Source organism: Mytilus californianus, unplaced genomic scaffold (assembly GCF_021869535.1).
Source record: "Mytilus californianus isolate M0D057914Y unplaced genomic scaffold, xbMytCali1.0.p SCAF_7, whole genome shotgun sequence".
Lineage (NCBI taxonomy): Eukaryota > Metazoa > Mollusca > Bivalvia > Mytilida > Mytilidae > Mytilus > Mytilus californianus.
In genome coordinates this window covers 5,430,349-5,446,347 of record NW_026262723.1, presented here as the reverse complement: position 1 = coordinate 5,446,347, position 15,999 = coordinate 5,430,349, and the positions used below count along the sequence as shown (strand labels likewise).

At 31.9% G+C, this 15,999-nt stretch overlaps 4 protein-coding genes across 26 annotated transcripts in view; 2 read left to right on the top strand and 2 right to left on the bottom strand.

Annotated features, from left to right (window-relative positions):
* Positions 1-3,974, bottom strand: part of LOC127709278 (acyl-coenzyme A synthetase ACSM3, mitochondrial-like) — a 135,186-nt gene extending 131,212 nt beyond the window's left edge. The window contains exon 1 of one of the 2 annotated variants that reach the window (XM_052214728.1): positions 3,834-3,974. The gene's annotated coding sequence lies outside the window, so the exon portion shown is untranslated. Of the gene's footprint in view, positions 1-3,404; positions 3,464-3,833 lie in introns of those variants that run through there. The other variant, XM_052214729.1, reaches the window with a different exon arrangement.
* The window catches only part of LOC127709280 (uncharacterized), a 141,680-nt gene that overhangs the window by 52,340 nt on the left and 73,341 nt on the right, over positions 1-15,999 (top strand). The gene's annotated exons all lie outside the window — the stretch shown is intronic.
* Positions 1-15,999, bottom strand: part of LOC127709276 (acyl-coenzyme A synthetase ACSM3, mitochondrial-like) — a 268,456-nt gene that overhangs the window by 191,414 nt on the left and 61,043 nt on the right. For 2 of the 20 annotated variants that reach the window (XM_052214724.1, XM_052214706.1), the window contains exon 5: positions 848-966. The exons of the other annotated variants lie outside the window; for them this stretch is intronic. In XM_052214724.1, the coding sequence (XP_052070684.1) occupies positions 848-966 (119 nt within the window). The remainder of the gene's footprint in view (positions 1-847; positions 967-15,999) is intronic. 20 annotated transcript variants of the gene reach the window in all.
* LOC127709282 (protocadherin Fat 3-like) overlaps positions 1-15,999 on the top strand; it is a 67,803-nt gene that overhangs the window by 24,508 nt on the left and 27,296 nt on the right. The window lies entirely within an intron of this gene.

Below are 15,999 nucleotides of genomic sequence, written 5' to 3'. Positions count from 1 at the left end.
AATTTATATAACTAACTGAGATAAAGATCTGCCATAAATTCAAACTCCGAAACAGCGGTGACTTTGCTTTGCTAAAAGTTAACGTAGCGTAGCAAGGAGGACGTTTCCACTGTTTCGGAGTTTGTTATTCATAAATTAAAAACAAAAACATTAAGAAAACCAATATAAACTGACACACGTAAATTTTCTATTTGCTTACAAAAAGCACACCATTTACATAAGAACATGTTTATTTTTTCTTTGATTTGTTCGGCAATAAAAATCACTAGATAGTGTTGTTTGGTACCACTTTATCATTATGAGACGTTATCTGAACTGTTTTATGAATACATGTAAAACAAATTCTAATTTTTGAATAAACAAAACCTTACATAGTTTGAAACATGCTGGATGTACATGAATTTTTTTTTTGTCTAAGTGTCGGAGAAACCCGTATAAACTAGGTGTACTTAGATATAAGAAGATGTGGTATGAGTGCCGATGAGACAACTCTCCATCCAAGTCAAAATTTATAAAGGTAAACCATTATAGGTCAAAGTACGGTTTTCAACACGGAGCCTTGGCTCACACCGAACAGCATGTTATAAAGGGCCCCCAAAAATACTAGTGTAAACCCATTCAAACGGGAAAACCAACGGTCTAATCTATAAAAAAAAAAACGAGAAACGAGAAACACTTATGAACCACTTCAACAAACGACAACTACTGAACATCAGATTCCTTGTCCGTATACATACGGATTAAACACAGATGAAACGAAATTTAATTAATCTTGAAATGTCGCAGTCATGGTAACGTCCTAAACAGTTCTCAATACCAGTGTTAAAATGTAAATTAATTGTATTACCTGGTCCACATTGTCTGCGCTTGAAGTATCTACTACAATTAATTTGGCACCTGCTGATTTAATTCTATGTTTAATGTCATTAGATCTTAGAAGGATTGTTCCTGGGCTTAATACAATTCCTACAATAACTAAGATTGAAAAGACATTTTTATTCATTTCAATTATCTAGCCCACACATATTGTTAGTAGTTTGAAAAACATGTTCCTCGTTTAAAAGATTAAACAAAAATGCCGATTAATTCATTTTTATTCTGTATTAGTTTCGTGTATCTTCGACCTTCAAAATAAACAAAGTACCAACAACAAAATGAAGCAAGAAACAAAAAACGAAAATTAGTACACTATTCTGTTTCATGATGGGTTTTTTTTAATACGATACCCTTTAAGGTGGAGAGTTATTCGGACCCCCTCCCTCAAGTCATCACCACCACCCTTCTATCCACATCCGCGGCATTGACATAACGTGTAAGAAGTGAATCTATGAAACTTTGTATTTAAATAATTGCTTAATTATAATAATTGAAGGAAAGGTTTCCATGTATACATTAAAATAGCTTATAGCCATCTTATCTTTAACTTAAATGCATCAACCGCACGAATTCAATTATAGCAAACGCTGCAAGGAAGATGGGGAAAAGCTTCTTAAATTATAATTATTATGGGTCTTTATAACTATACGTTTTATTTTGGTTTGATACCATTGGTAATTACATGCAAGTACTCGAGAGAACTCCCCGCCTTTAGACAATGTTTCAGAATTTACCATTAGCATATAGTTTATTACGCACAGTTTGATAAATTCTGAATACCACTCAAATTTCGTTAGTTTTCAATCATAAAACGGTAAATTCCTCGGATAAAGTGGACCTAAGATGGTCTTGGCTATTCTTTTTATTTTTGGTCATATAGCTCCAAATGTATGATTAAATATTTTGTTATCTCTATCATATCACACAGAAGACTACTCCAAAAAAGCGAATATAATGGGTAAATTATACTTCATTTATTGCTGATTTGGGTATAATACATAGTTTATATCGTTTTTCTTTTAATTTGTATACAAAACGTAACCATAGCAACCACTGTTTTGTACGATAAAATACATTGTCAATGTTTCAAGATTGTGATATATAATTTTGTTCCGCTTACTTAGTTTCTCACAAAAGGATGGATCTAACATATTATTTGTTATTTCCACATGAAATAACGCATCAATTATTAAAAAAAAAATCCGAATAACTTGAAGAATCAATGAAGATGATGAAGTATTATCAATTCAACGTACTGCGATGAACTTCAAGACTGTTTTAATATGTAAGTTATTTTGAAATATTATCAAATAAAATGTTGTTATGGCTTTTTTTTCAATTCAAAAATGAAGTCATAAATGTGCTTTGATTATTGTTGCTTCGAATTTGAGACAAAGGTTAGGAAGGCAAATGATTGCGCGTTTATCCTTACATTTGTACTTAATATGTCAGTATATCTTCTTAGTACATTTGAGTCGATCTACACCAAGCGTAATACAAAGATTTCTCTTGAGACGAGCATTAACCCTTGATATATAGTCTTATGTATTTGCGTATATTTGTTTAGCTTGGTATCTTTCATGTGTTTTTTACAACCACGCCATCGATGCCTCAGTCTATGGACGGTTCGCACCAACCCAGCAGTCAGCGTTCTTGTGCTGATACAATGTATGATAGCGGTCTTTTTCTGTAAATCTACTGTTCATAAAATTTATTCATTTTTTAAAAATTTATGTAGTAATGTTTTAACTTTGAATAAGAATATCTAAAAATTCTGTAATCATTATTTCAATACACGAATTAAATTATTTTTAATGAAATACGACAAATTCATTGATGTTAGTAAACCTGGGATGTTTAACATTGATGATGTCACAGAACTAGCTGATTTGTCTCTAAATTGTCTGGAAATTACAAACCTGCTCTTGTTGCTGCTAAATTTATAATCCACCACTCTGGAATTTTAGGTAGAATGACAATCATTCTGTCTTCCACTTTCAACTTACAATGATTCTGAAGTATGTTAGCTGCTCTGAAAAGTAAAGTGTAATAAAATGATACTAAAAATTGAATTTGTAACTGAATGTTGTTCAATTCGATATCAAATGAATCGGTATCTAAATGGAAAAAACAGAACATTTTAAAATGCATCAAGTACACGTCATACATTATAATCATGTATAAAACACAAACGCAAACACCCGACCAAAGTGCAGAAAATAGCCCAAGGCCACCAATGGGTCTTCAACACAGCGAGAAAATCCCGCACCCGGAGGCGGGCTTCAGCTGGCCCCTAAACAAAAAAGTATACTTGTTCAGCGAAAATGGATGTCACACTAAACTCCGAAACATATAAATGAACAAAAATTTAAAAAAAAACATACAAGACTAACAAAGGCCAGAGGTCCCTGACTTGAGACAGTCGCACAAAATGCGGCTTAAATGTAAATTTTTGTTTTGTAACAATGCAATTATAACAAAACAATACAATTAGTTACACTAATAAAAAAAAACAAACATAATGGTACCTTTTAGAAAGCTGACTTAATTCCGAAAATGTCCATCGCAGTTCTTTACCGCTATCATCAATCCACCAAAACGCTGGATGGTTTGGAATCCTCTGTGAAAATGGAATAAAAGCGCATGATCAAACTACTGTAAATGAGGAGTTTTGGTAGAATATCATTCCCGAAATAGCCTGAAACCCTCCCACTTATTGTACCTTATGATAATAATAAAAATTCATATATTTTTTTCTATTTTCTTGTAGGATTTTTTTCTTTTGCCCACTTCTTTATTTTTAGTTCAATTGTCAAAATGCCTATAGTTTATATACCTAGGCCCTATTTTGTGAAAATATATGTAATACTAAATTATAAATAAGTTTTCATCATGTGTTATTGCTGTAACACATACTCCCACGACTATTGCCATATTTCATAAATGCTGTCACTTACAATTTTGCTAGCTGCCCACTGGTCAATGATATAACTACAGAAGTTGAAATATTCCGGTAATCTTTCGTTTGACATCAACTTCCTATGTAGTTGATAATCCTTGAAATCCGCGGGAATGTGTGGCATGTAAGCGATACCTCGAACTGACAGTTTGTCCCTATCTGTCTGTCGAATATGTGGCAATTTTTGTTTGTATAAAACATGACGGAAAGAGGTCGTGATGATAGCCCCTTTCATCTGAAACAAATTGAAGTCATTATCAATATCAATATTGTAGCATTATTCATTTTTATGAAAAAGCGCAGCACTTACAGACGAAAATCTTTGCATATACTTCAGGCAGTTAATGATTTAGTTTAATTTTTTTCCGACAAATTTGTTATTGCTCAATTGTCAGTATCTTCCATTCTGAAAGTATAATACGGTAAAAATGTGCTATCCATTCGTGTCTGTTGTTTAATTTTCTGTTTACAACACTTTAAAAGAAACAAATTTGAGTCGTTCCACGCTTCGTTGTAAACATTGGAAGCAAGGACAGGTTGAAGCGCTCGTCATAAATATTAAAATATAGTTTTTAGGCGAGTGACTTTAACCATAAAATAAAATTTTTAATGCACCCACCTAACACACGGCTAAATTATATATCATTTGAAAGCTACACATCTGTACTATCTGTTTTGCCCGGTCGTAAAAAAATCGTAAGGTACAATTTCCGTCAAATCAAGATCAAAGGCCAAGGACGAATAAGTGCATATTTTCTAAGATTTCAGCTTGATTGCATATATGACTTTTATATACTAAATTCACATATGCAAACCATTTAAACTTTTAGCAGAGAGATTAACGGTCATTAATCAAATGCATTTTAAAATATTTAAACGTGTTTTGATAGACAGCACATGTTTCCTGAAATTCGAGTAAAAGTTAAAAAAATGTGTGAAAACCGAAATTTTTCTTTCTGATGCAACTGCTAATCACTTAAAACTAAGTAAAACCTTGTAATAACTATCAAAGAAGTTTTTGACATCATAAATTTCCTAAAATTATGCTTACTTCTAATTAAACAGCAAATCATAACAACTCATGCAGTTGCCAAAAATACCGCCATCTGCGAAAAAACAGCTTTTAAGCATTTCTTCCTATTTAAACATTGTATGTGGTCAATATAAGATTTAATAAACTTTTTATTAAGAATCTGAAAAATTTAAAGTAAAAGATATGTGTGCGAATCATACTATTTCTTGAAATAAAGGGGGCGAAACTAAGAGATTGCAATCTGCATTGTAACTACCAGACTGAAATAAACATCTTTTGACTTTTCTAATTGTTTGATTTGATTGATTGATTGATTGTTGGTGTTTTAACGCCACTTTTAAGCGCCACATTTGGGCTATTTCGTGGCGGCCAGTTTTTATTGGTGGAGGAAGCCGGAGTGCCCGGAGAAAACCACCGACCTTCGATAGGAATTGTTTGATTTGTAGCTTCATTATAAATATTGATGTAGTGAAAAGACCTTTTATTTATTTAATGTGAACCATAAAAAATAAATTGAAAATTTAGACAAAAATAAATAAAAAATAAATTGATGAAAATTGAAATTTAAAAGAATTTAAAAACCAGTAAACACATTATAAAACTTGACTTCTTGATTGCTTAAATTGCGTTGTTCATTGCTTAAATGCATTAATTCATCAAATAAGAATAATTTTGAAGAAAAAAATCCATTAATACGCAACGATTCTAGTTACAACTAGACTTTCTGAATAGCTTGAATGACTAGTTCATTTTTCATACGAGGATGACTTCATGCAATAGCTTCTGATGACGACTGAAAAGAAGCTACCATTATCTTGAAACTTCACTTTCCACTATATAGATGATGTCATCGCGCTGTATAGTGCCAAATTTGTCACAATGTTGGACTCGTATTTTCCATTGAAATTAAAAAAAAAGACTCAACAGATATAGTTTACTCTACCACTTATCTTGACATCGACGATGAGGGTTGGTTGAGAACAAGTTTTACGACAAAAGAGATGAGCATAAATCAACCCATAAAAACACTCCTTTCTAACCAATTATAAACTTTTCATTTCTATGTAGCAACATTATAGCAACACTGCATTTCTATACTATTAAAGGAGGAGACCGATTTCATTGAGCCTCAACTCCTCTGAAACAATAACAAGTCGGAATATTTATGATATGACGTATAAATGTAGGGTTTTGCATTTCCTAAAGGAGAAGGCCCAGTAAGACCCCTTTTTGGCCCCAAAATATAGCAGTTTTACAAAATTGTTAAAATGTAAATTTTTAGCTATTTATTGGAAAGAAGAATACTTCTGTTACTTAAATATGGGCTGTTTTTGACAATACAATGCACATGTATCGGGTACTAGCATCATTAAGTCATGCTAAATTACTGAAATCTTTGAAATTTTAGCATTTTGGTTAATTTTTATACGGTTTCCGTCTAAAATGGAAGTGGCCGCATTTGTGTTCATTCTTAATATTTAAATGCAAGTTGTATTTGATGATAATACATAACATATATAAAGGTTGAGAATGAACACGGATGCGGCCACTTTCATTTTTGACAAAAACCATCTGAAAAGTGACATATTATGGCATACTTGATAGATTTTTCATATTTAAGCTTGAATTTGAGCGTCGTTAATGACTAAATCAGTTCAAATCTTTCACATAAACTAATCGAATCGACTGAAGTAGACACTTAAGTGTTTATAAAGTGTCCAAAATCTTTCATCAGATGAACCTGAATTTTGAGGCCAAAAACGGCCCTTACCGGGCCTACTCCTTTGTCTTTAAAATTGAGAATGCTCAGTCGACGTACTGCCCGCAAAATTAAATAAAACTCTTTATTTAAACACTTGCCCAATTGTAACGCGATTTCGCAGCATCTTCTTTTGGAGTATATATCTCCAAGTTGATACAATATTCCAGAGCTTGCATTTACTTACACGATTGTCGTGACTGCTCACAATGAAGATATTAAATAAAGGCAACTATAGTATACCGCTATTCAATAGTCATCAATCGATTTACTAGTAACTGAAACAAATCCGGGTCACAAACCAAAACCGTGGGAAACGCATCAACTATAAGAGGAACACAACGGAATAACAGAAACACTGAACTGCTACAAAAACAAACATTAACATTCAAAGAAACAGATTATTCGATACCAACTGCCATATGTCTGACTTGGTACAGGACATTTGAAGAAAAATGGTGGTTTGAACATGGTTTTAAACCAGAGTTCAAAAGCAAAGTTGAAATCATCCCTTTGAAAATTTTATGGACGCCACTACGAGTTGGTTGACAATTATGAAATATCTGTTTTACCAGATGACGACTGATAAGTTCCAATCGACGTAACCAAAATACCGTCATTTCTGCCTTGAATGTCACCTACCGAATAAGGCTTGGCACCGAGGTAGCAATTACACGAGCCACAAGACGGGTGTCACATGTGGAACATGATCTGCTTACCCTTTTGGAGCCCCTGAGTTCACCCCAAATATTTTTGGGGGGTTTGTGTTACTCAATCTGTAGTTTTATATGTCGTGTTTTGTATATTGTTGTTTGTCTTGTTCGTTTTTTGCCCGGCTTTGTCAGTTCGTTTTCAATTATGAGTTTGCTGTCCCTTTGATATATTTCGTCACTCTTCAAGTAGTAAAAGTTTTAAAAATTGTAGATCATTGTAGTTAAATGTATCATGATAACGATTTGGTTCTATATATATATCACCGTGAGCAAATTAAGTTATTTTCGCGGATATTTGTCTTATTGCGTTAATCTTCTTCACTTTACTTTGATGCGATTTTTTTGCCGATTTTCATTACTGCAAGTTAATATCTTAAAAGTGAAATAATACCAAAGGGACAATCACCATCTCAAACCATGAATCAAATAAACTTAATTAAAACCATGAACAAAATAAAATTAAAGTCCAAGAGACGAACAACAGTCCACAAAACACAGCACAGCATGAAAACGATCACTGCCTAAACAGCGAATGATTTTATGAGGTCAGGAAGGTACTCAACTTTTTCATTTTTTTATTTCACAACTGCTTATAGAGTTTTACATACACAATGACCTGCATTTGTATTTTAAAAGCTTATGTTGAAAATACTCAATCCTATCTCTATACCTTTGAAATTTGGTTTGTGAGAATACAGATATATAGAAGCATCTTTTATTCAAATAGATAAAGAGATTAAACTTCTAAACACATTTAATATGTCTAACACGATTTTAAACTAAATAAGGAGCAGCAGCATTATATGTAGTTCGTTTACATCCCGCTTTAGACAACCAAGTGTTTCTAAACAAGGTTACTTATTTCAATGTTGTCTAGTCGCAAAGTCATGTTTGCATTTAAACATGATTAAAAAAAGTAAATAAGTTTGACTTCGTAAAAAACATATTTTTACCTCAATTAGCTCGTATATATTCTTTTCGAACTTTAAATACCCCTTCTTTTATTATGGAAAATCATTCTCCTTCCTGATATTGACAATTAGCGATGTGCTATCTTAACATAGAATAACAACATAATCGCTATTTGCAGATGGCAGATTTTTGGGTAACTGCAAACACTTCAATAGAAGGCTGTTCTATGAACAATAATTAATAATTGCATCTTAAAATTACAAAATAAATATTCCTTGACCTAAAACATATTATTTATCTATTTTTTTAGCATACAAATATCTATCGATCCCCCAAGATATATTTTGCTTTTGGAACAATTTTTCGTTTTTTTAGGATTCGTGATGAATTTCAATTTTCGGGAAATATTGCGCATATAACCTCTTATTTTTTGTTTGATTTGGAAATAATGTATTATGTTATATAAAGTTCATATGATCTTTTGAAAAATTTTATGATACAAGAATTAGAAAATGGCTTTTTGTTTAGTAATCGCAAAAATTGGAATGTTTTTTCATGACCTTTGACCTTGATTTAACAGAAAATGCACCGTACGATTTTTTTACGACCGGACAAAACAGAAAGTACAGATTATTAGCTTTCGAATGATATATAATACAGCCGTGTGTTAGGTGGGTGCATTACAGTCGTTAACTAAGCGTCTTTTTGAAATAAGTCACTCGCCTATTTGGCTCTACTATTTAAATATTCATGAGGAAAAGTGATATCGGGTCAGTGACTGTATATGACATAGAAATATACAGTCAACGCATTTAGACTGCTCAAATAGAACGTGTGCAGTACAAATAACATTGAGGTATATAGGTATTTTTTTCTGAGACATTTTTGCCTGTGGCTAGAGGGGATTCCCTTTTCAGTTCGCGGGATGAATTTACACATCCTTGTTCGATAAGAATAGGAACGTTATATTTGATGTCATACGTGTGCGTTGCCATGTTTTCAGCATGTTCAAGAATGCTGTCTATTTCCGAAAGGTTAATTTATTGACTACCTAATGCAATACAATACCAAAGATACTTTCATCTTTCAGTTGCAGTCAAATTTCTAAGTTATCCACCATGTTCGCCCACTTTTCATGAATACACATAAAATATTTGTCGCTGGACGTTAAGCGAAAAATAGTTATGATTAACTGTATCACAATCATTGCTTGTTTTATTTGTGATTGCTTTACGCCGCATCAGCACAAAAAGGCTAATATCACAATCATATTCTGAATTCATGATCCAAACATAAAGACAATTACCCACTCGGAAACTCTTTGGTTGTAAATTAAGCTTCATTTTAAGAACAAATAACCATCTCAGTAAATGGTATTTGAAGTTTTAATGATATGGTCGACTAATACATATACCAAACCTTACATTGTTACATGTAAGTAACCAATTCACCTTGGACATCAATGTACTTATGAAATGTTTGCTACTGGACGTAATCAAGTGTAGTCAGAACTATGAGACTAACATGGTTTAAAAAATACAACGTGATCAATATCAATTATTCATCGATTAAAGATTGTATCAATTTTTCAACAACTTCCTTTCCTGTTTAACGATTTCCCCCCTGATGGAAATATACAGTATTTTGGAGTTTTTAAAGTCAAAATTTTTTTTTTAATTGTCAGAAGCAAAAAAAAGAAAATCGAAAACCCCAGAAAAACAAAAAGAAAAAATTGTATCGTTACATATCAGCACAACTGATAGTTTTGGCAAAATATTTAAGAGTGTCGATATCTTGAACATCATGTATGAAAATGTCATCGACGATATACATGTAAGAAGACTCATGGTTACCCTCCATCTAAATTATTTATAAAGTATGTTATACTTTAAGATCAGTTTACAAATATTCAATGACTGGTTGTCGGGAAAGGAACCCTTTAAAGCTGCATAAGATAATGTTGAATAATGTTGCAAAATTTGGGTGAAAGGTGTGCAGATATTGATAACTAATGCTGTTTTAAACATTATCAATATAAATTTTGTCCTTAAGATTATATCTATAACTTAGCTCAATTCGTTAAAATATGGTTTTTAATACATGTATACCCCATTTCTTTTTATTGTCTTCTATCGAAAATGCATTATCTACAGATTAAAAATAAATATGATAAATAAGGATGGGTTTCTCTGCTGCTGACGTCTTAGATCGAAATGATACTTCATTCGGCCATAAATAGACTTGTGTAAATATATTGTTCACAGCTCTTGAGACTGTCAGGGACAAGTTGATCGAATTGGAGCTAGTCTGTGTGTACTATCGGATATAAATAGAACACACAACTAAAATTTACCACTTAATATCATGTTTCTGTACAAAGTTAAACTAGTCAAAATCGTACAACATGGGACCTGGTCACCAGTAACTAAATTACATCAGTAAATTGATGTCAACCCTCAACAAATAAAAGCAATCAATGCTAGTAAAGTAAATTTTTACTTAATGCAAACATGCAACCGTGGTATCTGCCATTGTTTTTATTATACACGTATGTTACCTGTCTGTTTCTTTCTCTTTACAGAGCGGATATCTTGTACATTTACACATTAATAGTGTTTAAGGAGCAGTGTATGGGGGTGTAGATGGGTGGTACCTGCAATCGCTACCGTTACGTTAGGATTGATTGATTTAAAATTGTTGTTAACTAAACGTCATGCGGCAAATATTTCACACGAATTCAAGATAAGTATAAACTATCCGTAATGAATAGTTATCTTGCAAACTGGGAATGAGCGATTAAGATAGCTATTAAACAGAGATTTAGAAATATATACCTTGCAACACCGGGGCAAGCAGACTTTGTGTTAAACATCTTATGCCCACATGTATTTCATTTTTATTCATAATTTTGAAAACAAAATGAACTAGTTAAAAGTTATAAACGTTCTTTAGTTAACATATTTTCTCACAGATAATCCTCTACAAAAATAAAATAACAGCAACAACAAACGAACTTGATCAAAACAAATATTCAGGCGTTCAACACAAATAAACAAACCCAAACAAGCAAGCAAACAAATAAGTACAAATAAGAAAACAAACAAACTAAACAAATAAACCCCGGAAAAAAAGACAAAAAAGCTAGTATTTTATTTGCTTATTAAATACATGTAGACTTATTGATAAAGGTTTAAATTATAATGTTGTTGTTGTTGTTCATTTATTACGTCTAGTATTTTATGTCCAAACAAATCATTTCGATTTATTTCGATTATAGTTTGAAGCATGTCCAAAATTATCCATATATATTTTTTTTACTTTGATTCTGTGCAAATTTGTTCTGTGCATTGCAAAATGTCGTGTTTTTCATGTTCTTTTTCATGTTTTCATAATTCCTTGTATGGATCAGTAGGTGACATTTTGTAAGAACTAAATTTCTTGGACCTCTTTAATTCACATTGTTTCCCAACAGCAGTCAAATTATCCATCATTTCACACTGCCAACCCGCAAATCTGTTTTATGCTGTTGAAGATACATGGTCACTGCTACATTTTGTAATGTATATCTTGGTTGAAATGTACAAGTGTACAAATATACTGTATATACATGTCTATATGTACTAAAATTAATTATATAGACAGGATGATTTACTATCATTAGAGTTCATGAACAGGTCACCATGTCAAATCATTCAAATATCTAAAAAAAATACTTTGAAGATATTACACGCTCTGATGATGAAAACCTTAACCACGATAGATTGAACAAGTTATAATGAAAGACAAATTATTTAATCCAATGGAATATCTACTTGAATTTCCAATAACTTTGAAAATGAAGTAGTTACGTTGTACACTGTGAAAAAAATGTCCTTTTTCTTTATCATTAAAAACTTTTAAGGTGTATAAGAAATATGATCACTGATTTTTTTCTAACCCATGTTGAGGGCGTCGGCCGAAATAGGGTTCCATACTACACCGGGCGGATAAATAATTCGAATGCACTTGCAATTCAGGACCGAGGAAACGATTTAAGCCCTCACACGTATGTTTACCTCTCCAAACTTTGTGTGTGCCTGTCCCAAACCATAAACATGCAGTCATTTGGGGTCGTCTGCCATAATTGTTTTCTTTTAATGTTATTAGCTTAAATCATGCCGTTAGTTTTCTCTTTTAGATTTTTACACATTTTGTTATCCCGAGGCCTTCTTTAGCTTATTATGTGGTATAGGGTTGGTCATTGTTGAAGGTCATACGATAAGACCCTTATCGTTTGGTCTATGGTGGATAGCTGTCTCGTTGGTAATCAACACCAACTTCTCCTTATATTATATTAAAGAGTTATAGTTGGCAAATTTTATGTTTCTCAAGTGGTTAGACAAAAACAGTCTATAGAAGTTAAAAAATTGGACAATGCATGTTTTCTTTCTATTTTCATGGCTTCTATGACCTTGAATATGTATGCATCTATTTAGTAATCGAACATAACTTGGTACACTTGTACCATTCAATAATTGCAGATACATAAAACGATCATAGAATGTCTTTTTGAAATCAAAGGATAGGTAAATGTACTAAGACTTTATATTTAAATAAAATCGGAATATTTATTACCAAAGGCCAATCATTTAGCTGACGTAAACTGGTATTGTATACCCTGATTGGTGCAATAACGTCCGGTTTTTGCTGATTATTTACCGTCTTCGATACCATTTTTTTTTCGATTCGATGAAAGGTTTATTTTTTCCAATATTTACGTTCCTGCTGATTCATTTTTGTAATAAACAGCTTCATCATTATTAGCTTTACTGATTTCCTAATATTGATGATAAAATTTCAAAGTAAAGATAAATACAAATGTAAAAGTATAGAAATATACGTTGTGAAAATTCAAGCAAAAAATATTGACCGTGTGAAGTGCATTTTAGTAAAAAGCATTCAATCTTGCGTCGTTTATTTATAAATTAACTCTCTTAAATTTTATATGAGTTTTTACATATACAGGTATGTTGGTCAGATCAATTCCATATAAGGCGAAACTGGATTGTAAATAAATGACCACACATCCTAATTAAACGATATTGTAATAATAAAAAACTAGTAATGCGATTTTCTCCTAAAATGGACCTCATAGCAAGTTTTTATGGGTCGCATCCCTTCTTGTTACTTTATATTAGATCTTTATATGCAGACAGAATTCAGTGAGAAAAAATAATAATAACTTGTTTCATATTGCTTTAAAATAACAGGCTATACAGACATTTGCAAAATAGACAGAAATCACTGCATTGATAACATAGTTGAAATCATTTAACAGACTATACAGACATTTGCTAAATAGAGAAAAATCACTGTATTGATAATATAGTTGAAATCATTCTTATTTGTGACAATATAAAATTGTATCATTATAATTTATTACTTACAATCTCTTTGAGATTCAATTCTGAAGTAGGCCCTGACGGATTCAATTTCAGTCAGATATCCTGGCTTTTTCTTTCCATTCAGCAGTTTGATAATTGGCTCTCTATATTTCTGCAATCCTATTGTGAAGAGCTCCTCAAGGTCATCTAGGAGAGTATTAGGTTTAAGTCGTTGGAATTCTTGTAAGATCTGATAAAATAACAAATGTACATTACAAATCTGCATCATGACAAAAACACATTAAATACTGTAAACAACTTCAGATTTGAACATGAAAACTGATATTTGCAGCCTTTAATTTCAGCTCAAAATGACATGAACCAATTTGCTTAAGGTATTCTACAAAGGTATTAACTTTATACCTGTAATGCTCAGAGAATAAAAGTATATAACTCTTACGATAATTTTAAAGATTTATCTTGATATTTTTTTATGTTAGTGTATTTCTTCATCTTAGATCATATTGCCTATCAAAGTGCCTCAATAAAGTAACTTAGCCCTGCCACATTTTTGTGTGCCTGTCCAAAGCAAGTTTTCAGTCTCCTGTATCACTATTTTATGTTTCATGTATATCGTTTTTGTGCCTTTTCAGGTGTTTTTGTCATAATTGTTTACAATTATACAGGGCTTCCTTTCCTTAGCTAACTTGGTTTGTATGGGTGGTCCCATTGTAGAACGCTTCTGGTGTGACCGACTGATGTTGTTCTGTATATGATGTTGTTCTGTTGTTTGCGTTAAATGCATCTGTGTCTCATGTATGTTACCCCATATCCTTTCATTTCTGAAATTTAATCTATAAGACTAAATAAATAATTAGGTGAGTGATTAATTGTAAATTTGGAAATTATTGCAAAAAATGTGACAGTGTTGTAATCATAATAATTAAAACTCACATTTTGGGAATTTAAAAATAAATTAAGCAGGACTTTTCTCAATATCGCAAAAATTAAAATCGCATTTTGGTCTAAAATGGCAAAATTGCAATTATAAAAAAATGCACGCAATAATTTCTGAATTTACAGTAATACCTCTTGACGAGATTGTAGCCAGAGAAACATGTCTATAAGTTCCTTGACTACCACTTTATCCTCAACTATTTGTTTTCTTCTGTAAACAAATGTTAGGTCCATTTTCGTTATATCCTTCGCATGATTTGTTCAACTTTGATCGAAGCCATACAAACACTCCATATGAGAGTTATTTCCCCTTATGCATTTGATATAAGTGATATGCATTTCTATCTTGTAAACCATAAGTGATAGAGACCTAGGATCTTTTTATTTGAGGTCCTTGGTCCAAAAAAAAAGAAAAGAAGGTCAAGGTCAGAGGTCAAGGTCATATTTTAAATTTTGATTTTGGCTTATTTTCAATTCTTTTCAAAAACCGTATAAGATATTGACAACATATTCTTACTAAATTGTAAGTTGCGACATGTCGTAACACATAAATTTTGGTTGAAAGGGTACACTAACATTAGATTGGAGTTTTCTCCCCTCTTATATTAAAAATTAGGCATATAGTAATATAACTCATTAACCATGTATAATTAAGACCTATGGTCTTTTGATTTGAAGCCCTTGGTTTATGACCTTGAAATTGAGCTCAAGGTCATTGGTAAATTTGACGTTCTAGATATTGACCTTTGCTTTTACCTCATATGTATACATGATAAAACCATGGGATTTTTTGCATTACGTTGCAAGCCACTTGACAATAGAAAAGCCAACCGGATGTGACCATGTGTAAACCGGAAGTAGCTATTTTTTGTATTTATTAAATGTAAAAGTATATTGAAACATATATTTTTGGAATCAGTATCAGGTAAACAATAAAAAAAAAGACGGAAGTGACATTTATCAAACCGGAAGTAACAATGTATCTCCCTTATTTAGAAAAAAAAATGTATAGAAACCATATGTTTTTGGAATCAGTGTACAATAAGCTATCATTTAACGCTGGATATGATATTTTAATAGTTCTTTATCAAAATAGATCTTTATGGGTGGAAAGACCTTCAATTGTTCTCTGAACAATTGGTTTTTGATTTTTGTTTTTTGTTTTTTTCTTCTTCCGTCTCTTTTATTTCTTGCGTATAAATTTTGTTTTGCAAGATGTCGCTTAGATGTTTGGTATATGATATCGAACAGTTTATGCGCCTTTTAAATTCACCCTGCGTAACCGAATACGTTTCTTTGTAGGAGTTATCTCCCCGAACACTGTTTTCCTTGTGACTGCATCTCCTCCGTAACCGTATAAGAAAGTGACACATTTATTTTATAAAATTGCTCGTTATATCCTTCGCATGATTTGTTCAATTTTGACC